At 42.1% G+C, this 25,506-nt stretch overlaps 1 protein-coding gene across 1 annotated transcript in view; it reads left to right on the top strand.

Moving 5' to 3' along the window:
• WDFY4 (WDFY family member 4) overlaps positions 1-25,506 on the top strand; it is a 324,491-nt gene that overhangs the window by 86,334 nt on the left and 212,651 nt on the right. The window contains 10 exon segments of the mRNA XM_028512450.2: positions 7,782-7,996; positions 9,198-9,292; positions 10,201-10,438; positions 10,847-10,923; positions 11,660-11,881; positions 12,533-12,711; positions 21,269-21,500; positions 22,651-22,796; positions 23,848-23,959; positions 24,636-24,826. Coding sequence (XP_028368251.1) covers positions 7,782-7,996; positions 9,198-9,292; positions 10,201-10,438; positions 10,847-10,923; positions 11,660-11,881; positions 12,533-12,711; positions 21,269-21,500; positions 22,651-22,796; positions 23,848-23,959; positions 24,636-24,826 — 1,707 coding nt within the window.

Genomic DNA, 25,506 nt, shown 5'->3' with positions numbered 1-25,506 from the left:
TTACCTGAGGTTTAAATGAGACAGTACACAAAAGCACTTAGAAGAGTGCTTGCAAATAGTAAGCACACAGTGACTTTAGCTGTAATACCAGTGGTGGGACCTGAGGAAAAGGCAGGTGTGTACTTCTCCTGTTCTGAGCTGGCACACCATGCAGTGGCTGTGTATACTGACTACTCAGTTGGAAAGGACTGTACTGACAGTAGGCAAGAAAAAACTGCAACCAGGGTAGGGGGTAATACCTTCCAACCACTTGCATACTATAAGCAGAAGTGTTCTCATACATGCTGTTTCTATTAACTTCCACAAAAAAATACAACATACTGTGAGATAGGTATTTTTATTATTTACACTTTTAAGCTAAGGAAACAGGCTTATAGAAAGTAACTGGTCCAAGTTAGCCTATTAGTTAGTGTCCAATCAGCATGAGAGCCTACTTCTGAGTAGGCATTTGTGTGCATGTGCCTGTGCCTAAAAAATGAAGGAAGGGTGAATGTCTATTTGGAAGCTCAGAGGCAGTACACCAGCCCTTGTGCCATAATTTGTTTATGGATAGATCCCTCTTTTCTGCAAGAAGTTGTGTTCTCTACAGTCATGTGCAAGGAAACTCCTCCAGACAACCATGGGTGGAAATCTGTTAACATAACAACTCTGTTTTTAAAATACCTCTTAACAAAAGAGTTGTGTCAGCAGTTTACTTTGTACCAGAGAAATAGAGAAACTAAGAGTAAGTGAATGCTTCTCTTCCTGCCCTGCCGGAGAATGCCCCAGCTACAGGAGGGAGTTGTTCTGGCTGAGGGCTGGAAGATGGTTATGGGTCTCTGGGGGCCCTCCACTGAACTACACTGCTCACCTGATACAGTTATCTCAGACTGAGGGGTGTGTCCAAGGTGATGGAAACTTTCTACAGATGTTTCAGGTTCCAGGCTGCACAGGCATTCTTCTGGCTGGGTGTTTCAAGCTGGTTCCCCTGGTGATATTCTCATGCTCCAAATCAGGACTGACCACAGGCTCACTTCATTGTAGGAGTATGCGTGCTGGGGTGAATGAGCCAGGCTGACAACTGCCAATGACCCCTAGCATTTCCCTGAAAGGCCATACTCACTCTCACCCCCTGGCATTTGCATGTGCATGCTGCAGAAAGACCATTTTTTTCTGCTGGCCTGGTTCTCCCTTCATTATCTTTTAACACTTCACCAGTACATCACTTTTTCTGACTGCCCTCTCAGCCCTCTGGGTTAAATGCACCTCCTGTGTCCTAGGGTATCTTGTGCCTTGTTCTTGCACTTACTAGGCAGCTGTTGCATTTGAGGCACAGAGATAGGTGCTAGGGAAACAAGGAAGAAGAGTTCTTATCTCAGGCAGCAGCTCACAGTGTGGTGGAGATGGAGTGGGGTGTGGAGGGAGCGAGAGTGAAAGCAAGAGAGAGTGCAAGTTGGTTGGGAAAGTCAGAAAAGTTTTCTTAGATGAGAAAACATGTGAATTGTGTCTTGACTAACAAGTAGATGCCAACCGAAGGATGGGATTGAAAACGTCTTTCCCAACTTTGGGCATTAATCAAGAATGCATGATGTAGTCAGTAAAGGGTGAGAATGTTACTAGGGCTAGAGTGCTGGGTGGACCAAGGGGAGGATGGGAAGTAAAGTTGGAAAGAGACAAATACTTTATAAACAGACCATCCTTAGCTTCAGTTACCAGGAAGCATTGGCCATCATATGTGTGTAATTCATTAAAAAAAAGGAAAAGATTTGGAGCAGGCTCTCACATGCATCTATCTTGGTCTTAGTTGGAAATCTAAATCTACACAAGGGCATCAAGGAAGCCATGGGATTTTGACCCTCTTGCACTTAAACCAAGATCACAAACTTCCATGCATACAAGGCAGTATGGGTACCACAGATGAGTGTATCAGACTGCTAGGGACTATGGCAAAATGGAAAAGTTTTTACCCTTACAAAGAGAGAACTAAGTAAGCAAAGATAACAACTAAAATAGCTTGTCAAATAAACAAATCTGTATGCATCCCATTTACAATCTTTGATCTTTGAGTTGAGGTCACTTAAATTGTACCATTTCTCTTCTGAAATCATCAGCTAAAGAATATGTCAACCAAATTGTAATAAGCAACTATTTCAAATTTCAGAAGGTCAATAGAAATTTCCAGTTATTTTTTTTAATTTTAACATTTTTATTGTTGTTCAAGTAGAGTTTTCTACCTTTTTCCCCCACCCCTTCCCACCACCCCAGCCCTCCCCACCTCCCTCCCTTGTTCCCACTCCCCCTTGTTATTGTCCATGTGTCCTTTATAATTGTTTCTGCAAATGCTTCACCCTTTTCCTCCATTATCCCCTCCACTCTCCCTTCTGGTCACTGTCAGCTTGTTCTCAATTTCAGAGTCTTTGGTTATATTTTGCTTGCTTGTTCATTTTGTTGATTAGGTTCCTCTTAAAGGTGAGATCATATGGTATTTGTCTTTCACTGCCTGGCTGATTTCACTTAGCATAATACTTTTTAAGTGTTGGGGGGAAACAGGTACTGGTCATTTCATGGTTTTTACATCTATGTCAGGACAATGTGGTTCATGTCTAGAAGACACAATGTGAACTGATGAGGTACCCAAAGTCCATGCCTTCTTGGACAAATTCACCTACTGGAGTGAATATGGGTTCTAGGATCATATGGATTCTGGGGTCATATTAATTTGGACCAGGAGATAGAGTGGGAAGAAAGAAATAAAGGAGAATAAACATCCTTTTCCATTGCTGGACAAGGACACACTTGGAAGTTTGACTATTAAGTGGAGAAAGCAGAAACTCCTTATAAGGCCACCATACAAATTACTCTACTACACAGGTGACAAACACAAGGCCCCGCAGGCCGAATCCAGCCCTTCACCTTGTTTTATCCAGTTTGGCACCCTGTTTCTACCTGGTGACAGCAGGGAGCTCTCACTTAACTGTTAAGGAGTAGTTACATTTATGTAGTCCTAAAATTACATTCAACCCTCTGAAGGCAACTGCGAAGCTAATGTGGCCCCTGGCAAAAACGAGTTTGACACTCTTGCTCTATAATAATTTGCCTTGAGAGTCCAGACTTTCAGCCAGTCTGGTGACTCTGTGTGCTTACCACTGAGTCCTAATTGAACCATCATCCCCTTTCCTGCATTGGAAGTAGTATGTGTTAGGAAAATCAATCCATTTGTAGGAGGAGACTGGTTTCCTGCTAGTGCTCATATTTTCATTAAAACCCCATTTTACTGGAACCAACATTGAAAAAAAAGCACATTTTATTCAAAACAAGGCAATATTGGTATTGACAGAGCTGCAGTGATAATGAGGACGATCAATTTTCCCTCCTCCATTATGGGGTATTGAGCAATTTTGGAGTAAACGTGTGGCATCATTAGGCAAGATCAGCATTTCTTCTTTTTGAAAACTTTTTTTCTTTCTTTTTTGGTGTATTTAGATTTTAAGTATTCCTGCCAGCAGGGGTTGGGAGTGGGGTGGTAGACTGGTGGGGTGGGGGGAGGAAGCAAAACTAGTAAACAAACAAAAAACCCCAGGAAGCACCTGAAGCAATAAATGAAGTGCTGGTAATAAAAACAGGAGATTATAGACATATCTTTTTAATTCTTAATAATAATACATTGTGATGTCATTTTTGCATGTTGCTTCATACAATTCTTCCACTTACCCTAAGACTCCCTGACTCTCCCTGCAAATTAAAAGACTGTAGTTACCAAATACCAAGTTCTTGGCATTGGAAAGTTCAAGTCCAGAGGGTGGAAGCTCCTTTTCTATTTTGAGAAGAATGGAGATGAAGGCAGAAGAGCAGGTTCTGTTGGGTGCAGGAAGGGACACTCTGAGCATCAGAAGAAAGATGTAAGGAAGGGAGCCAAGAATGTTGGGGAGGGTTCCAGACAGAAGGGCTCCTCAAAGTAAAAGTTATAGAATTGTTTATGGCAGATGAATTTTGGCATTTCTACCTTCTGTTTCTGGTCCATGCTGGTTACATATGTCCCTTTACCAGTTCAGGCTGGTTGTGTACAAACCACAGTGACAGGGGAGGGTTTATCTCATTTCACTCAGGCTGCTATGACAAAATACCACAGACTAGGTAGCTTATAAATAACAGAAATTTATTTCTCACAGTTCTAGAGGCTGAGAGGTTGAAGATCACAATGCTGGTAGATTTGGTATCTGGTGAGACATTGATGGCCTCCTTCTTCATTTTTTTAAAAGATTTTATTCATTTATTTTTAGAGAGGTCAAGGGAGGGAGAAAGAGAGGGAGAGAAACATCAATGTACGGTTGCCTCTCACTCACTCCCTACTCGGGACCTGGTAAGCAACCCAGGCATGTGCCCTAAAATGAGAATAGAACCAGTGACCCTTTGGTTCACAGGCCTGTGCTCAATCCACTGAGTCACACCAAGCAGAGTGATGGACCCCTTCTTACACTGTCCTCAAATAGTGTAGGAGACGAGGGAGTTCTCTGGGGTCTTTTTAATAAGGATACAAATTCCATACCTCCTAATACTATCACATTGGGGGTTAGGTTTCAACATATGTATTTGAGGGAACACACATTCAGTCCATTGTACACCATCATCTTGGAGTGATTAGATTTCTCCTTGACATCAGTAATGTTGGCAAAATGACATTTCAGAATGGCAAATCTTGTTTGGGAGCAGTCCTCCTGAAAAGCCATTATAATTTAGTTAAGTTTTAAACTAAAATTAAATAGTCTAAAGTTTTAAATCTGAAATTTTACTGAAAGTATGGTAAAGATGGAATTTCACTGAATGCCATCAGTCTGAGGCAGGAGCTGTGGGTGCTGTGCTACTGAAAGGCAGGTGGGAAGACAGAAGGGTGAGCTCGGTGACATTCATTTAAAAAAAAACCTAGACAAAACAAACAAGCAAGAAAAAATATAAACAGAAACATTGAAATTAAGAACAATCTGACAGTAACCAAAGGGGCTAATGGGGGTGGGGAAGGCTTTTCAGGAATTAAAGGACACATGGACAAAACCAAGGGAGGGTAGGATTAAGGGTGGGAGGTTGGGATGGCTGGGGTGGGGGTGTTAGTGGTCAGGGGTAAATGCAGATAACTGTAATTGAACAACAATAAAATAATAAAATAATAAAAAAGACAAAAATATAGAAACTGGTGATTAACAATGTAAATATGTTTCATAATACAATATAATCCTTGAAACATATATGCTACAAAACTGTGTTCATGGCCTATGGAAGAATGCCATCTTATTAATTTCTGTCCCTTAGTGGTACATTCTCTTGACCATCTTTGGGCGGGATGCCCCCAGAGATGGTGGAGTGTGGTGATTCTGAGCCAGGCTTTGGCCTTACCATATGACCAAACATCCATATGACCTGGACAATTGACTTCTCTGGGCTCAGTGTTCTCATTTGTAAATTGGGTAAAGCAGTAGAACAGTATCTCCCTTATGGAGCTCCTCACAGGGATTATCTAATGTATACATGAGAACATGTTTCATCTAGGGCCTGGCATATCTTGAATATTCCCATCACAGGGTAAAATTTGGCCCCCAAAGTAGGTCTAGGCCCAGACTTCCTTACAACTCCAAGAACTCCTTTAAATGTGCAAAGGGCTATGTGGGAACCCCTTTCCTCCCAGGCTCCATAAATTCTCTGCTAGAACATGTCTCCCACTGGGCTGAGATTATCTTTCACCTGTCTTGCCTTTAGTCCATGATTACCTTGAAAGCAAGGACATATTCATCTTGAAATGCCTAAAACTTTGCCCAGATCTGACATTGAAGAGGCAATTAATGCTTGTTTGAGGAAGAAGAGGAAGTAAAGGAAGCAGGGAAAGACTTCAAGAAAGCTTTCATGGGGGATACATGTGGATGAAAGATGGTCTGGGATTTGAAGGGACCAGAAGCCCATCCTCATTAGATAAAGGTTACTCAGGGAAGGGTCATCAAGCAACATGTATAAAGGACCCATGGACAAAGCCAAAGGAGGGTAGGTTTGAGGGTGGGAGGTGAGGGTATGTGGGATGGGGGAAACTGCTGGTGGGAAAATGGAGACAGCTGTACTCAAAATTTTTAAAAAAGATTATTCAATAAACACCTCTATAGTTATCCCTGGGTTTACGTTGGTGGATTAGCCTAGAAGTCATTGTCCCAGATTTTTTTTCTTGAAACCACAATCTAGGGCAAAGGCATGCCATGTGAAAATCATGCTAGTGCCTCACTTTGGGTTCCCTGTAGGTGGAGCTCAAGACAAGGGTACATGTTATAAGATTCACGGAAGGAGGGATACAGGGGAAGGGAGGGAGGAAAGCAGGATGGTGCAGGAGAAAGAGCTGAGTGGAGATGTGCTGTCAGCTGAAATATAACTTCAACTTGAGCCCATAAAGGCTCTGAATTATACCACAGAGGCTAAAGGGCACAAACTCATTGTCTGTAGTCTGAGGTGTGTGTGTGTGTGTGTGTGTGTGTGTGTGAACAGATGTATGGGGGGAAATATATAGACCATGGGCAAAGCACCACTCACTGAGGGAAGGGCATTCCTGCAGAAAAGGGACAGCTGTGAATGGCATGCTTACCCACGAAGTGGGTCTGGGTGGGACCCCCAACAGTATCCACTGCAGGAAAATTCCATTAAGATCTAACTGGTATCCCTCTCACTTCAGGCAATATTTTATTACAATAGTAAAAGAATGTGGATGTCCTCAGAGGTTTGTACAGAAAATTCTACCACCCTCTACCACCATTTGTGTATCTAGGGATAGCTGGGAATTCCAGATATTTATCTTTTTATGAATGAAGATTGTCAAACAATGTATTCTACTTGGCTCAAATGTTTACCGAGCTGACTCTTGTACTCTATTCTGTGAGCTTCCAAGATGTAAAGATAGTAAAGTGACTTGAAATCTAGTAAGGGAAAGATAAGAACATGCCTGTCTGTATGTCAGGAAGTGCTTAAAATGGATAGCAGGACAAAGGACAATTGGAGGCTGGTGGGGAGGGAGATGTCATCTGTAGCATAATATAGGGGTATCACCAATGGCTTCCCCTGGAGCCATGACTCCAGCTGGCCTGCACACACTGTGCATGTTTCCATATGTGAAGACAAAGAGGGCTGGTCTACCATGGCCAGTTGGACATGGGAAATATTTCCTGAGGTCTGCACTCCCAGGCAAATTCCACTTTCAAGGACAGGGAGTGAAAATTCAAATGCAAGACTGTTTAGTGAGGCCAGCCAGCTGGGAGTGGGGATGTGAGGCCCACCAAAGAATATAGCCACTGCCCAGCTCCACCACTTGTTGACAGACACAAGACTACCAACCTGCCCCACCAGATGCTTTCTAATTTTTTGCGAGAAGCCACATGTCTAGATTTTTATTGTGAAATCTTCAGACTTACAAATTTTAGCAATGAATTCAAAAATTACTTCAACATTATGTGGGTTGCAACCACCCATCTCTGGGGCAGATGTGCAACTCACCTGCCTGTTTGCAGTCTCTGTTTTAGGCCATCTGCTTCTATGATATCTGATCCTGGCTGCTCCCCTCTTCCTATAAACTGGTATCCAGGGTCCAGGGCCTACTGCTACATGTGAGGAGGACACATCTGAGGATACCCAAGATGAATGGGAGTACAGTGAAAACAGGCTGTGGTGGGTGCAGTCTCTGGGCCCCACAACAAATTCAAGGCCTATTTGGGAGCCTATCAAAGTTCCCCACCAAACATTCTGTCTTCAAGGACTTAACACAGGCTTTGGTTACTTCTTAGCTTTCCAAGGAAATCCAGTGCTCCATGGCCAGTCACATCCAGTCCCTGGTGAAATCAGAGAAGAACCGTCAGGTCATGTGTGAGGCGGGGATGCTCAGGACCCTCATGACCTCCTGCCACCAGGCCCTGACCACCAGCAGCAGCTCCCTGCACTCAGCCCTCATCAGGATTTTTGAAAAGCTCGCTTCTCAGGCCATTGAACCAGATGTGTTAAGGTATCATGTGCTGCACATAAAATGCTGCTGAGTACCTGATGGATCTGCTCACACACGGTTGACAGGAGGAATGCACAGGACAGGTGTCCCCACTCCCCTCCACCATCCAGGGAGGATCATTGGGACCATGCAGACAGTATAAGGGCCTACAAAGCAGACAGAGGCCCTCCCATGAGCTTCTGGTCTCAGGGAGAGGGGACAATATTCAAAGGGTCCTGTGACAATAGAGTAGTGCTGCAGGAAGGCTTGGTGGAAATGCTGGAGCTGCTTGGAACTGGAAGAACCATTATTGGGAGATTAGGAGTAAAGAGGTGGGGCTTCAAGAAGGCCCACTGGTGAGCCCTGAGGCTAGGAGAGAAGGGAACCCAGCATGGAAAAACATTCTGTGAGGGAGTAGGGCTGAGAGAGGCTAGACTGCAGGGAGTTTAGCTGGTGCGAGGGGCAGTGGCTGGGATCCTGACAAGGAGGATAAGAAAACCTGTGCCACTGCAACCTATGGAGGCTTTCCTGCTGGCAGTCCCTCCGTGAAAACACAGCTTTTCTGAAGAGCCTCAGTAGGGAGGGAAGAGGCACAAGGCAGAGCAGACCCAGAAGACAAAAAGGCAGAGGAGAGAAAGGCTATAGGAGGGAGGTCAAGAGTCTCCTGAGTACCTGTGCCTGGGCCACCCTACCCAGGCACCATAGTGGAGAGAGGACAGTGTTCAAGGGTCACATGTCTCCTGGGCCTCCACTGGCACACAGGACCAAGTGTAGAGGGGATGGAAGACAACTCTTCTAGTTGGCAGACGTGGGACTTGGGCCAGGCCAGCCTCTACCTGATATGCCCACTGCCAGACAATGCTACCATGCTTAATTTGGATGTCTGGTAAATTCCATTAGAAACTTATAAAGAATGCTTGTCAAAGTTATTTTCCAACAAATTTCTTTCCCTTTCAAGGTCTAGTTTAAGGACCCTAGCTGGTTACTGGTTATGTCAAAAGCATCTAATAATTTAAAACTCATCAACTGTCCAGGCTGGGTGCTGGGAGAGGAATGGACTGCTTCTGTGTGACTAGAGGAAGGGTTTCCAGGAAGAGAGAAGAAAGCTGGGAGGGGGATCAGGAGCAATGGGATGCAGAAAAGTACTCAGATGAAGCTGGAGAAAACTTCTGCCGATGAAATCTCTTCTTCATTTGTTTCTCTCATATGTTATGATATTCAGACAGTTTCTAGGTCTTGGAATTCCCCCACCTCCATCAGCTGTGATGAAAATACCCAATTCATCTTATGTACATGAAGGGGACTCTGGATGCTCAGGTGAGGACAAAGAAAAGAACAGGGGAAGGTTAATGGAAATTGAAAGAACATATGCATTTCTTATAAGGGCTCATTTATAACAAATGGGAAGCAGACAGATTTTAAAAATGATTTTGCCTGATGCTCAGTGGAGCAAACAAGGAAAAGCAGAAGTCCCCCAAAAGAGACCAGATCTATAAGGAGAAGGACCACCCTCACCACCATATAAAGTAGGTGAAGATAGGCATGCACTTGAGCCCTTTGGGCCCAGATCACAGAACAGATGGAGTACCCAGTGTGGCTTGTGGGAGAAGGTGAACAGCAATGGATTTCTGCAAAACTCACAGATCAGAAGGTGTGGTGGTCAGGAGGCCAAAGCATTGGGTGCATCCCTTAGAATCAGTCCTGACACCTGGAAGGCTGCTGGTCCAGGGAAATGGCTTTGAGAAAAGAAAGCTCTGCATTCACTAAATGTAAGGTCATATAGAACATTAAGGCAAGGAGTACCAACTAGAGAGTGAGAATGGAGTGAGGCTTGGGCTGGCAGCCAGAGGTGGGAGATAAGAACTTTAAAGGAAATAGGCTATTGTGAAAAAGAGTGTGAAAGTCAGTGAGCCAGGACAAAGCCTCAGTGAGTGACTACCATTGGAGCAAGCCAATCACAGAAACAGGAAGAGGGAACATATGGAATTAAAGGGAGAAGTTTCTAGGAGAAACACATTTTCACCTTAGTTCAATGTTATCAGAATCAACAGAGAACCCAGCTGGGAGGACCCAGGAGAACTCCCCTCCCTGGGGCTAGGAAATCAATGCAGAGTGACTCTGCAATGCCCTCCTTCCCAGTGGCAGAAATGTCAGGGCCTGTTGTCAGAAGAGGGGTGCAAATGCTTTGAACAAAGACACATCTCTTCTCTGACGTTCTGCCTTAGGGTCACAGGCAGTGGCACCACTGACTGCTGAGGTTCCTGCAGGAGCTGCTCAGGATGCCCGCCCATGTCTAGCAGTTGCACAGGCCCACAAGCCCTCAGGGCTGTTTCAGAGCTCCACCACTGCCCTTCAGACAGCGCTGAGTCTCATCTCCATGACCTCTCCGCGCAACCTGCAGCCTCACAGGGCTGCCCTGGCTCCATCATTTGTGGAATTTGACATGTCCATGGAAGGTTATGGGTATGAGTCTTTGAATATTTAAAATATACTTAATTAATTTCCCAATGCCTCAGATGAGTTATGTTGATTATAAAATTGTAGTTCCCATTAGCTCTCACACTCAGCAGTGAACTATGTCTAAGTCGTGCACACCCTATCTACTCAGTGGCTTCAAAGGGTCAGTGTCCTCAGCTGTGTAGGGCTAGGACCCTCTCCTTCCCCTGGCATGTCTGCATTCTGGAACATTCTCTCTTCCAGCCACTGGTTTGGATTCCTTTTCTAGGGCCATGGTACCAATATTAGCTACTTTCTGTTGCTGGAGTCTCATGGTCTAAGAGCAAGTGAGGCCCTGCAAAAAGACAGAAAGGAGTTGTCACAAAACAGAGGTGGCTTGAGCATCAATAATCTGAGACGTTTTCCTGTTTCCAGGTGTTTATTTATTCCAACCCTGTCTACAGTTATGGGAACCAGCACTGAGTACTCGATCTCTGGAGGGATTGGGACAGGTGGGTACTTCCCAGGGGTTTAGCTCAGCCGAGTTCTCCTCACTTTTGACAGGCGGAATAAACATGAGTTCTATATTGATGGCCATTCAGAAATAAGCTTGTTCTTGGCTCATGTAAGGATCAGCACAGGCCTTGGTATGCTGTACAATATTGTCTTCAGCTGACAACCAAGCACCGTCTGTTAGGAGAACCAGGGTTTCTATAGGAAGATGGGTGCTGAGGCACCATTCTATTCAGGGCACATCACTGTGGGCACCAAGTCTGATTATGCTCATTCATTGAGGACAGCAGGCCCTGGCTGTACTGCCAACCCTTTTCTAAGGTGGGAGGGCATGGATTTCCTTAGAGTGGAACATTCTCCCTACAAGGCTTAGCTCTCTGCCTGATGGAACACACTGCCTGGCTTTAGATCAGCTGACCAGTGAGCCAAATGGTGGCAGGCCTCAGGGTTGTGCCCCCTCTCCACTCCTTTGGCAAGGCAGCATGGAGTAATGGATAGGACACAGTTGGGAAGAGTGTTTGAGGATCTAGTCTCATGTCCTGGTGAGAAAAGGACTTTTCCTGAGAGTATGAGTAATGACACAAGAGCATCCTACTGGGTATGGTTGATGTAAAGTGGGCATGAGTCAGGGAGGCACAGTAGGATCAAATCTGGGTGAAATCAGAGCCATAGTTTATCTAGACAAGTTTCCACAACAGGATGAAGCCTAAGCATGTTCTTGTGTTCTGACCACAGGTGCTGCCAGGTCCTTCCCTCCACCTGGAGGCCTGACCTTTTCCTGCTGGTTCCTCATCAGCAGGCATGGCAGGGTCACTGAGGGCCACCCACTGCGCTTCCTAACCCTGGTGCGCCACCTGGCCAGGACAGAACAACCCTTTGTCTGCTTCTCTGTCAGCCTCTGCCCAGAAGATCTCTCCTTGGTTGTATCTACGGAAGAGAAAGAGTTTCAGCCACTAGGTAAGTCACTGGGAACCAAAGCTAGTATCTCTCACACTTGGGGACATGAGGCTAAGTCCTCAGCTCTTGGCACAAGAGCCTGGGAACCTTACCCTCCTTTAGTAGTGTTAGGGGCAGGTCCCAGCTCTGCTGTCACAGCTTGGCTCTCTAAGCTCTCCTGCCTGTGATGACTACAAGTGGCCTGAGATGGCCTAGCTCAGTGTATCCTAGCCACACCTGTCCTTCTAGTGGGCCCTGAAAGTGTCACTGTTTCACAGTGAAACATGAGAAGGCCCAGAGGATAGCTTGGCATTTTTGACACATAGCACAACTGTCCTTTCCTCACTGCAAAGACTTTGCCAGCAAATGTGCATCACTATGGAGACAGTCTGGTGTGAGGTAGACCTGGAGTTTGAACCCTGACTGTGTGACCTTGGGCAAGTTACCTAACCTCTCTATAACTCAGGGCTGTAATGGAAATGAAATGAGCTAATATTTGTAACAAACCTGAAAATAATGTCAGACACCAAGCATGACCTCAGCAATGATAACTACTGTTGTCATCATTTTGTAAGTGGGGACATAGCCATGGCTCCTGTGGCATGAGGCCCCATTCTCCTGGTTGCTGCAGCATAAGTCACATGTGAGTCTGGCATTTTTTCTCTTTTTCAGATGTTATGGAACCCGAGGATATTTCTGAGCCCTCTGCAGGACGCCAGCTTCGGGTCAGGTGTGGCCAGCTCCTGGCTTGTGGTCAGTGGCATCACCTGGCCGTGGTTGTCACCAAGGAAATAAAAAGGAATTGTACCATTTCCACTTATCTGGATGGACAAGTCATTGGCTCAGCCAAGGTGAGATGGTTCCCCAGCTGTGCTTGCTCCTCTACCATGCCTCTGGGCCATACCATGCTGGGTGGCCTCACTTCAGCTATATGTTTTCTTTTGGCAGTGGGGTTGGAATCCAATGAAATCCCTTTGTTGTCCAGAACACATGACTGAACTCAGGAATAAAAAGGGCATCTTTAAAAAATGGAATGAAGGTCACACAACTGGGGCAGAAGTTAAAATGCAGAAATAAGAATAGTCATAAGATATATGTCTCTAGAGTAAAACACACACACACACACACACACACACACAACTTTTTACATTTTAAGGTATGAATTCCCCAGGGAGGTCTGAGCAGGGCCAAAGGTTGACTTTTCTAAAAGGTTTCCTGGTGAGTCTAATGCAGCTGGTCTGAATTTTGCGCTACACGTAAGAGCAAGGTATAAAGATGCCAATACATCTTGCCAGATTTAGAGAAAAAATGATCAGGAAAGGACACATCCCTGCTTAGAGAAGGTAATGGAATGTGAACACATATTTGGAGGAAGCATCTCATCACTAGCATCTGGACACCTGAAGTCCTGAGATATAAGGGAGAGGAAGCTAGGAGATGAGGGGCCTGTTAGTTGTGTTCCCACAGCCACTGGCAGAGATCATCAAAGAAAACAGAGAGGTAAGGGCCCAGAAGACCACAGAGAGCAGGTTCCAGAAATAGCATCTTAACCTAGGCTGCATTTTTGAGTCACATGGAAAGTCTTGCAGGCTATGTCCCAGATCAGTTACTGCAGAACCTCTGTGGGTAGGGAATATTGTAATGTTTTAAAAGTTTCCTGGATGATTCTAATATGCAGCCAGAATGGAGAACCTTAGATTAATAAGGTATCTCCATATCAATAGTATTGACATATGAGGACAGATACTTTTTTGTTGTGGGGACTGATTCTATATATATTAGGACATTTAGCAATATCTGTGGGATTCCCTGGATACCATAGCATGTCCTTCTTCCCAGTTGTGACTATGAAAAATATCTCCAGATGTTTTCAGATGTCTGCTTTCAGGGGCAGTGAGGCAAAATCACTCAGGTTGAGATTCATTAGGTTACAACAACCTAAATTCTATAGAACACCTAAAGATGAATTTGATGCTATCTTTTGGTAAAATTATGTTATAAAAACAAATGTCACTGGTAATTGGAATGCTTTGGCAAGAGAATAAGAAAAACAGGTTCTCCAAAACAGAGTTAACTTTTATTTCCAATCACTAACTATACTGGTCCTTCCTTTCTTCCTTCCCTCCTTCATTACTTATCTATTGAGCAGTTATGATTATGTGTTAAGTATTGATCTAGGTGCTGGAAACTGTCCATGCCCACCAGTCAAACACCTCCAGGATTGTGCATATAGTACAAAACAAAAGTTAGATTTATTGAGCTTGCTGTAGCAAGAGGTTCCTTACCTTCTAGATTACAAGGAGTTAAAAGAGCCCTACATAGGATTTTGGCTTCTTTTGGGTGATTTTTGGGGAGGATTCTGAATTGGGTGCTATCAGAAAGGCAATTTGGTGTCTGTGTATGTTCAACACTTTACCTAGGGAATGGGGGAAATGGAGGAAGGCTGGAGCTATCATTGGAGAGGAAGCTGTAGTCACTCATGTTAACCAGCCTGGTGTCTTTGTTTTTATCTGTTTAGGCATGATTATGGAATGGGCTTGTTTTTGTCTTTCCCCCCCCCCACAGATAAATTGCTATTCTGTGAAATAGTTCATGTACCTTGAGTCTAATAGGTGTGTCCTATTGGCATTTGGACCTGACTTGCATCTAGGCAGGGACTGGCACACAGTAAACATACAATAAACACTTAGGGAATTTCACTGAATTTACAGCCATAAGGTGTATCATTGACAGGCTGATAGTGTAGTTGACTGAACTGGTACATGGATGAGCATCATACCTCACAGAACAAGCTGAACCAGAGTCAGTCAGCAGGATGGTTGGGAGTGATCTGACACCATGGTATATGCCAAATATGCCAAAATATTCTATGGAGAATGGCCAAGGCCCAAGGCTGATGGACTTGACTTTCCAAGGTGATCTCAAGAAATTGGTAGTGATATCTGAGATAAATATAAAGGCCTGTGTTTAGATGCAAATGTCTGCTGGGCAAGGATAATATGGGAGAGCTTGGGCTGGGACTGACCCAGCTTAACAATCATTCTCAAACGTAAGAGCCTTTGATTTAATTTCCAAGGGAAGATAAGCTAAATTTAGAAAAGTGGGGAGTGTTTTGACAACCTGGATTGAACAAAATAATGTGGGAGAAATTTAAAACATCTTAATTTTATAAATTATTCTGAATGCTACAATAAGAATTCACAGTAGGAACTTAGGGAGAAAAGGTCAAGCTGGATTGGAGGGGTGGGGCAGAGCTTCAGTGTGGGAGACAGAGAAGCCTCTGCCTGGGAGGGTGGGGAAGGAAAGAGGGAGCACAGTGGACTCCACTCTAGGCAGGCCTGCTAGCTGGACACTTGGTTTATTTTTATTTGAAAACCTCATTGAATTGGTAGGGAAAATATTTATGAAAATATATGACCTCTCATTTACAAAAATATGTATTTATACACATATTAATAGATACAGTGATTTTATAGTCCTCATAAAAATAATATCAATGTATTTTAAAATAACTGAAAAATAAAGCAAAGAAGAAAGACTACCCAAATTCCTTCTATCTTACCACAGTTTGTAGTTTCTTTCAGCTTTTTCCCTTTAAAAACTAGTTGTAACTTTATTATACAGAAAATTTTGTATACTTTTTAGTTAACTTATACTATTATTTAAAAAATTATCTACATGGACTTTGAGTTATTATTTTTTAAATCTGTGATAATGAGTTAATTATATATATTTTATTGAAATTTTTATTGAGATAATTGTAAGCTAAAATGTAACAAATAATAGCTAGAAACCTTGGCATCTTTTACCCAGTTTCATCTGATGGTAATACCTTGCAAAACTAGAGGACAATATCACAACCAAAATATTGACATTGCTATAATGTACTAATTTATTCATATTTCACCAATTCTACTTGTGTTTGTGTCTGTGTATTTAGTACCATAAATTTATCATACGCATAGGTTCCTATATCTACTACTACTGCTAAAATACAGACCATTTCTGTCACCACAAGGGTCCTAATGTTGTCCTTTCATAAAAGTTATAACCACACTTAGGTTGCTTCCAGCACTTGGCTATTGTGCTGTTATGAACATTGGGATGCATAGGTCCTTTTGGATTGGTGTTTCAGGGCTCTTAGGGTATAATTCCAGCAGTGGAATTGCTGGGTCAAAAGGCAGTTCCATTTTTAGTTTTCTGAGGAAATTCCATACTGTTTTCCACAGTGGCTGCGTAAATGGAGACAAGTGTACTTGAACAACAATTTAAAAAAGTTATAACCACAGTCACATCCCACCCTCACCCCCTCCTCTATCCCTGTTCCTAACCTTGGCAACCAATATCTAAAAATGTCATTTCAAGGCGTTATATCTATGGGATCTTTTAGGATTAGATTTTTCATTCAGCATGATCTCTGGAAATTCATCCAAGTTCTTTCAAATTTCTTTTTATCGCTGAGAACTAATTATTCCATGATATAGGTATATAACCATTGAAGAACATCTGCATTGTTTCCAGTTTTTGGCTGTTACAAATAAAGCTACTATAAACATTTGTATATAGTTTTTTTGTGTGAACTTAATTCTTCATTTCTCTGAAATAAATACCTAAGAGTCCAATTGCTTGGTTATATGGTAATTACATGGTTAGTTTTATAAGAAACTACCAAACTATTTTCCAGAGTGACTATAACATTTTACATTACCACCAGCAATAAATGAGTGATTCAGTTTCTCTGCATTTGGTGTTGCCACTATTTTTTAAATTAGTCTGATAGGTGTGTAGTGGTATTTTATTTTGATTTAAATTTTTTTTCAATCACAGTTTACATTAAATATTATTTTATATTGGTTTCAGGTGTACAGCATAGTGGTTAGACAACCATATACTATTTAAAGTATTCTCCCTGATATTTCTAATACTCAACTGGTACCATACATAGTTATTATAATAATTCCTATGCTGTACTTTCCATTCCCATGACTATTTTGTAACTACAAGTCTGTACTTCTCAATTCTTTATCTTTTTACCCAGTCCCCCAACCACGCTCCCCTCTGACAACCATCAGCCTGTTCCCTGTATCTATGAGTATGTTTCTGTTTTTTTTATTTATATTGTTCTTTAGATTCCACATATAAGTGAAATCATAAGATATTTGTCTTTCTCTGACTTATTTCACTTATCATAATACTCTCTAGGCCCATCCATGCTGTTGCAAATGGTAGAATTTTATTCTTTTTTATGGCCAAGTAATATTCCATTGTATCTATGTGCCATAGTTTTTTTATCCACTCATCTGCTGATGGGCACTTGGATTGCTTCCAAAGGTGGCTGTTGTAAATAATGCTGCAATGAACATACAGGAGCATATATTCTTTCAAATTAGTGTTTTGGTGACCTGGACACTGGCTCGCAGTGTCTGAGGCGTTATGGATGACAAATGACATAAATTCACATGGACTACTGAGCCCTGTGGAGGAAAAGGGATGGCATGGCTACTCTCTCAAGGGGAGAGCACCCTGATCCTTGCCTTGAAAGGTTTTTATTAGCGTTCAATTTGCACAAGAATACAGGTAAAGCTCATTAATCATTATCAGGCAGTAAGGATCAAACAATAGATAACAAAGAACTCTGAGGGCTATTTTGAGTCAGGGTCAGATAGCTAGAGAGCTATAAAACTTTGTGGAACAAACTCACTTCTTGCTTGGACCCTTATCATTTAATTGAGAGCATTCTAAACAAAGCAGGTTTCACAGGATTTTACATATTCTTTCTTAGGCCCAATTACCTGGGAAACCTGCCCTTTCCAGCACAGGGCTGCACCTCCCTCTGTCATTGTTTCAGGCTTAAGTTAGACAGGGGAAGTAAGGTAGCCAAGAGATTAGGAGACTTCTTGCAGACAGAATGAGGACTCAGGTTTTGTCAAAGCCAAGGTGTGAGGGTCCATCATCCCATTTCTTTATAGCCCCCCAAGTTTTTCCCTGGGGCCTCCCTGTGATCATGTCTGTCTTAGATCATTCCCCACTTGGGGAATCTTACCCATCATTGGCTAACTGATTAAGCATTGGGGGCCAGGCAGGGTGAAGACAAAGATCAGAAGTGGTGCCCCTGCCAGGGAGATAAGCTTTGTCTCCTCAGTGGCTTATGACCTGAAGGTCACTCACTCAGCCTTAGCCATGGGGGGTTACAGCTTCTGAAACTAGGCAGGGTGGTTCCCAACATTTTGAGTTTCTTCAAATATGTATCCAGAAGTGGAATTGCTGGGTCATAAGACAGTTTTATTTTTAATTTTTTGAGCCACCTTTGTACTGTTTTCTACAGTGACTGTACCAGTCTGCATTCCTACCAACAGTGTATGAGGGTTCCCTTTGCTCTACATCCTTGCCACTGCTTTTCTGTTTGTTTGTTTGTTTATCGATGATAGTCATTCAGACAGGTGTGAGGTGATATCTCACTGCAGTTTAAATTGCACTTCTCTGATGATTAGTGACATTGAGCATCTTTTCATATGTCTATTGACCATCTGTATGTCTTCCTTTGGGAAGTGTCTATTCAGGTCCTTTGCCCATTTTTTAAATTAAATTGTTTGGTTTTTGGTGTTGAGTTGTATAAGTTCTTAATGAATTTTGGGTATTAACCCCTTGTCATATGTATCATTGGTGAATATGTTCTCCCATTCAGTGAGTTGTCTTTTCATGTTGATGATGGTTTCCTTTGTTGTAAAAACTTTTTAGTTTGATGTAGTCTCATTTGTTTATTTTTTCTTTTGTTGCCCTTGCCTGAGGAGATATGTCTGAAAAAAATATGAAGAGAAATGTCAGAGATTTCACAACCTATGTTTTATTATAGGATTTTAATTGTATCAAGTCTTACATTTAAGTCTTTAATCTGTTTTGAGCTAACTCTTGTATATGGTGTAAGAAGGTGGTCTAGTTTCATTTTTTTTGCAAGTATATGTCCAATTTTCCTGTCATTTGCTGAATAGACTCTCTTTACCCCACTGTATGTTCTTGCCTTCTTTGTCAAATATTAATTGGCCATAGAGGCATGGATTTATTTTTGGGTTCTCCACTCAATTCCATTGATCTGTATGTCTGTTTTCATGCTAATGCCATACTGATTTGATTACTATGGCCTTGTAGTATGGTTTGATATCATGATTCCTTCAACTTCAACAGGTAGCATGATTCCTTCAAGTTCATGGCAATTTGGGGTCTTTTGTAGTTTTATATAATTGTTTGAATTCTTTGTTCTAGTACTGTGAAATGCATCATTGGCATTTGGATAGGGATTGCATGAAATCTATAGATTGCTTAGGGTAGAATGGACATTTTAACAATGTTAACTTTTCCTGGAGTGTTTTTAATTTGCATTTCCTTAGTGGTTAATGAGACTGAAGATCCCACATGCTTCTTTATTATCTGCATATACTCTTCAGTGATGCCTGTTCCAGTCTTTTGCCTATTTTCTAATTGGATTGTTTGTTTTTTACTGTTGAGGTCTAATGGTTTTTAAAAAATATATTCTAGCCCTGGCTGGTGTGACTCAGTGGATTGAGTGCTGGCCTGTGAACCAAAGGGTCACTGGTTCGATTCCCAGTCAGGGTACATGCCTGGGTTATAGGCCAGGTTCCCAGTTGGGGGGCAGGCATGTGAGAGGCAGCCACACAGTGATGTTTCTCTCCCTCTCTCTAAAAATAAATAAAATCTTAAAAATATATATATCCTAGATATACTAGTCCTTTGTCAATTATGTAATTTGTAAATAATTTTTGCTAATGTAGATAGCTTGGTTTTAATCCTCTTTCACACTGAATTTTTCAAAGCCAAAATTTTATTTTAATCAAATGTAATTTATCAGTTTTTCTCTTACAGTTCCTTCTTTTAGTGTCAAGTCTAAGAACTCTTTGTGTACTATTAGAGCCTGAAAATTTTCTCCTATGCCTTTTAAAAGCATTTTTCAGTTTTAAATTTTACATTTAAGTTTCTGATCAATTTTGCATTAATTTTTGTGTAAAGCATGAGTTTTAGGTCTATGTTTATTTCTTTACCTATGAATGTCCAGTTTTCCCAGCACCATTTGCTGAAGATGCCACTCCTCCACCATTGAATTACTTTTGAACCTTTGTTAAAAATCAGTTAGGCATATTTCTTTTCTTTTCTTTTTATTTTAGATTTTTGTTTGTTTGTTTATTTTTAGGCAGAGGAGAAAGGAGGGAGAAAGAGAGGGAGAGAAACATCAACATATGGTTGCCTCTCAAGTGCCCTCTACTGGTGACCTGGCCCACAACACAGACATGTGCCCTCACTGGAATTTGAACTGGCGACCCTTTGGTTCACAGGCCAGTGCTCAATCCACTGAGCCACACCAGCCAGGGAATTAGGCATATTTGTATAGGTTCATTTCTGGATTCTCTATTTTAATCCATTGATCTGCATGTCTATCCTCCTACCAGTACCATACTCTCTTAAATATTATAGCTATATAATAAGACTTAATTTGGGTAGGATAGTATGTACCGCTTAGTTCCTCCTTTTCAAAAAAGAAAACTTAATCTATTTGTTAAACTATTTATTTAAGCCATTCTAGAGCCTGTATCTTTTCATATAAATTTTAGAATTAGCTTGTCTGTCTACAAAAAGTCTTCTGAGATTTTGATAGGACTGCATTAAACCTGTAGATCATTTTGGGGAGAAAAGTCATCTCTGTTATGTTAAGTCTTCCTATCCAGGAACATGGTATGTCTCCTCACCTGTATAAGTCTTATTTGATTTATTTTATTATTCTTTTGGAATTTTCAGGATACAGATATTATTAAGTATTTCATTTTGCTTTAAGCAGTTATAAATGGTATTGTTTTTAATTGTAGTTTCTGCATGTTCATTGTTAGACTTAGAATGCAGTTGATTTTTGTGTGTTGATTATGTATCCTATGACCTTGCTGAATTGACTTCTTAGTTTTGGAATTTTGGTTTCTTGTTTCCTTTTTTTTTCTTTTTGTAGATTCCTGACACTTTCTACATGGATGTGTCATTTACAAAAAGAGAGAGTTTTATTTATTTCCTTCCTACCTGTATATCTGTAATTATTTTCAGTACATGAAATTAACTCAGTGCTGGAATGTAGGTTCTTATTGGATGGCTGGAACAAAAAGGTGTTTCAGGGGCTTTCAGTGTTCTTTTCAAATTTGTTCCCAAAGGCATAGTGTCACTCTTTTACTCATACCAGCATTTTATAACTGTTTTTGTTACACTTTTCTCAGCTTTGAGAGTCATCTTTTTAATGTTTTTAGGTGAAATAAGTTTTTACTTTGAGGGAAATATAAGGTATATCATTTTATATCCACATGTATTTATTTGATTAATTCCAAATTTAACCACCTTCCATCCTTTTTATTTTAACAGATGTTATACATTCAGACCTTACCAGGACCTTTCCTTTCAATGGATCCATCATCATTTGTGGATGTTTATGGATATATTGCTACCCCTCAAGTTTGGAAACAGAAGTCATCATTAATATGGCGACTTGGCCCTACATACCTCTTTGAAGAAGCCATCTCAATGGAAACTCTGGAAGTTATTAACAAACTTGGCCCAAGATACTGTAGCAACTTCCAAGCTGTGCATGTCCAAGGTATGGAGTGTTTTTATTTATAACTATCTTGCTGATTTTATTTTAAAACTAGACATCCATTTGTTTATAGCATATGTATAAAGAATAAACTCAGCACAGGTCAGTCACTGGGGAAGACATCTGCAATTGGATCATTATATATTTACAACCCAACAGAAAATGTCACAAAAAGAGGAACTGACAATATTCTTCATATTTCAGCTTCAAAGCACATAATGGAGAAGAGTGGGTTGGTAATACCATCAACAAAGAAAGAGAAGAGAATGAGATAAATAAGTTACATTCCTTTTAATGAAGGAGCTTTTTAACTAAAGTATACTGTTGTTTTCAATTATTAAGCAGGCAGACAAAACATCCACATTTTCATTATTGATTGTTGGTTGTTCAAGTAGGGATCATTGCTCTTTGTGCTCCATCAAGTTAACAGAGTCAGCACCCATGTGGGAAAAATGATAAATGCATCCATGTACAGAAGTCTTGTGTGTGGTGAAGAGTGATGAAGAGCTGTTGAGTGTTTCTTTCTCTAGGTCCAAGGTCTTTTTCTAACTTCATTTCCTCTGGCAAATTGCACTGGTCAGAACAATGTGACAGGTGAAATCTATAACCAAAATTTCACTGACTCTCTGGCCTTACCATGCTTCTCAAGTCAAATATGTGGCACTCCTTGATGCAGGGACCAGAGTACTAATTCCAAGTGTGATGTTTCCCTTGGATATTCAGCTCACTGAAAATCTTAGGACTTTCAGTCCAGCCTGTCTCTTAATTTTTATAAGCAAGCTTTCTCATCATTTGTCTTTTTGGCTTTGGGGAGTGAGATTACATCCTTGATAGGCATTTCAAGTCTATAATAAGCCTCTATATTAGAGGTTTGGAATGCCCCTATAATTATGGTAGAGTTAGCATTGTGAAGATTTCTCCATGATTTTTCATAAGTGTCAAAAAAGCACAAGTAGGGGCAAAACATGAGACATAAGAACATAAAACATGCAAGCATACAAAGTAAAACCCTATAAGCACATAGCTACATATAATATAACAATATTCTCTGGATGATTACTTTGCCATATATCAGTAGATACTTACTTTTCTGAGGGTTAATTTTCTTCTCTGTACAGTGAGAGTACAAATAATTGAAAATGTGTTGATTTAGGTGAGGGCACTGGCACAGAAGCGGCACCCCTGGTTGCAGAGGAAAGAGTTTCCTTTGGCCTTCATGTAGCCAGCTCCTCTACCACCAGTGCTGTGGACATCAGAAACACATACAATGAAGTGGACAGCCGCCTGATTGCCAAAGAGGTATGCCTTCAATGTTACTTGCTGCCCCCAGAATCATGATCTCATGGCTGGCTTCAGTTTTTCATGACTGAGTAAATGGTAATTCATGTTTGCACATGTGGGGGTTAATACATACAGGAGTGCTTCCCACTTCATTTGTTAAAGTTTTCTATGACTCCTCCCCCATTAACTTCCCCCAAGATAACCACTTTATTTGTAATTGCTCAAAGAAGAAAATAGATGCTTTTCACTCTTCATGGTAGAGCTAGAACAAACAAAATATTTAAAAACCTTTGTGACATGGAGAGTACTAGGTAGCTTCCCTTTCTGGAGTGCTACCAACCCCCCCCCCACCCCAGCACCACCACTACCACCACTTACACAGCAGACTGTCCTGTGAATTTTTCTGTTTATTTTAAACAATGAAATTGTGGAACAGCAAGCAGACATGTCTGTAAGTGAAGATGCCATTAGATTTACTATTCCCTAATTCCTGTGTAAGAACCCTTTGCTTATTGCTGATGAATTTGGGTTGATGCCTTTCCATTGACTCCACCTTCCCAGACAGAGGGTCACCTCCCTTTATTGAAGACAAGGGGTCAGGGGTTAAGTCCTGTTGATCACCAAAGAAGTGCCTTCCTGACAGAGTTCCTACTGGTGGAGGAAGCCAGGATTCCCATTTCACTGGTTCTCTGAAACCAGATAGGCTAGGGCTTGCAGAGACTGGACAACCCTAGCCTGGGACTAAGGCAATGCTGGCCTTTGTAGCACTGTCCACCTTCAGGTGTCCTAGGATCCCTCTTGCCCCTGTTAGCTCCTCACTATGAGTGTGTTGGATACTAATGGCACAATTGTAACCAGAGCTCCTCCCTTGATTAAGCCACAGCTTAACAGACATGACATAAAATTCTGAATTCTGGTTTCAGTCTGCCTGACATTGGTTCAACTATTATTTCTTTACTGAACACCATCACTGGGCCAGGACTCAGGGTGCCTACCCTCCAGGAACTTATAAATGACCTCTTCCTTTACAGGAAAGAATTTCCGGACTAACTGTTACCAATTTCTCTAGATGAACATTTCATCCCGTGACAATGCCATGCCCGTGTTCTTGCTAAGAAACTGTGCTAGCCATCTCTCAGGTTCTCTTCGAACCATTGGAGCTGTGGCTGTGGGCCAAATGGGTATGTCAGGCTATGGACTTTTCCTGCTATTTGGGAAAAAGGACTTGCAGATGTAATCACTTGTGTAGCTTGGGATTCTGAGAGGCAGTCAGATCAGAGCTTGTTGGTCGGTGGGGGCAGAGTTGGTGAGATAACCCTGCTGGAGAGTTGGCTTCCCACATTGAATGATGTCAGCTCACTTCGCTGCCTCTGACAGTTGGTGGTGAACTCAGCTGCTAACAAGACTGGCATCTATGAACAATGGAACCCATATAGTGAGCACAGTAAGGTCTTGTACAGAGGCAGTGGTTGTTGGAGTGAAAACAATAGCCAGTGACCATCAAAGCAATGAGTTGGTGCAAGTACCCAGCCCCATAGGATCTAGAGAACAAAGGGTGTCAGAATAGCCAGCATGGACTCAGGGTCAGATGGCATCTAAGGCATCTGGCTCCTCCAACACTTTGGACTGAGATGGAGGAGAGTGATCTGAAATCCCTTGGGGTGTTGCAGCCTCTGATGACACAGGAAGGACTCAGAGTAGCCCCCTGCCCTTCCTTCCAGCCTGTCCCATGTGCACAGGCTCCTCTGCTGTAGTGGTGAGTGGCTCTGGCAGCTCATTTACCCCAGCATGCTATTGGGGACTTTTCATTGTAATGAAGCTCTGACTACTGATGGAATACTCTTTTGTCCCACACAGGGGTAAGGGTGTTCCACTCCAGCCCTGCTGCTAGCAGCCTGGACTTCATTGGTGGGCCTGCCATCCTCCTGGGCCTCATTTCCTTAGCAACAGATGACCACACCATGTACGCAGCTGTGAAAGTCCTGCACTTAGTCTTGACCAGCAATATCATGTGTGACCGCCTGATGCAACACATCTTTGGGTACCAGGTAATCCAGCCCTTCCATCTGAGTCTCTGACTCCCCAAAGAAAGGGGAGGAGCTGTTCTTGTCCCAGTGGATATTCCCTCTAGAATGACTTCTGGAGAAGAGAAGCCTAAAGCCCTTGGGTCCTGAGACTCTGGAGACTCTGGCTCACAGAAGAGGGTCAGGTGACAGCCAGCCAGGGAGACACTTTGATCTAGATGGGGATGCACACCTGTCTGTGTCTACCAGCAACTTTCACTAACGAATTCAAGAACCATTCATTGTCCTCCACTGTGTCTAGCATGATGGCCAAAGAAGCTAGACCATGGAGCCAAAGTGTGAGGTTTGAACCCGCCTTACCCTTTAACTTGCTATTTAATTCTGGATGAGTTACTCAGCCTCTCTCTCCATTTCCCCACCTCTATGATACAGACTCTTGTGCCTCCTGTATCACTGGGCTGCAGAGAGGACTAAATTATTTAATACAGGTAGAGGACTTAGAATTATGTCTGGCTCAGAATAAGTGCCCTGTAAATGTTCAGCAACTTTAGTCTTTTTAAAAAATTTTATTTTAATCATTGTTCAAATACAGTTTTCTCCTTTTTACTTCCAATCCAGCCCCCCCACCCCTCCCCACTTCCCTCCCATTACTACCCTCCCCTTAGTTTATGACCATGTGTCATAAACTTTAAGTTTGTTCCTGT

The sequence above is a fragment of the Phyllostomus discolor genome, chromosome 5 (assembly GCF_004126475.2).
Source record: "Phyllostomus discolor isolate MPI-MPIP mPhyDis1 chromosome 5, mPhyDis1.pri.v3, whole genome shotgun sequence".
Lineage (NCBI taxonomy): Eukaryota > Metazoa > Chordata > Mammalia > Chiroptera > Phyllostomidae > Phyllostomus > Phyllostomus discolor.
This window is presented reverse-complemented; position numbering and strand designations above follow the sequence as displayed.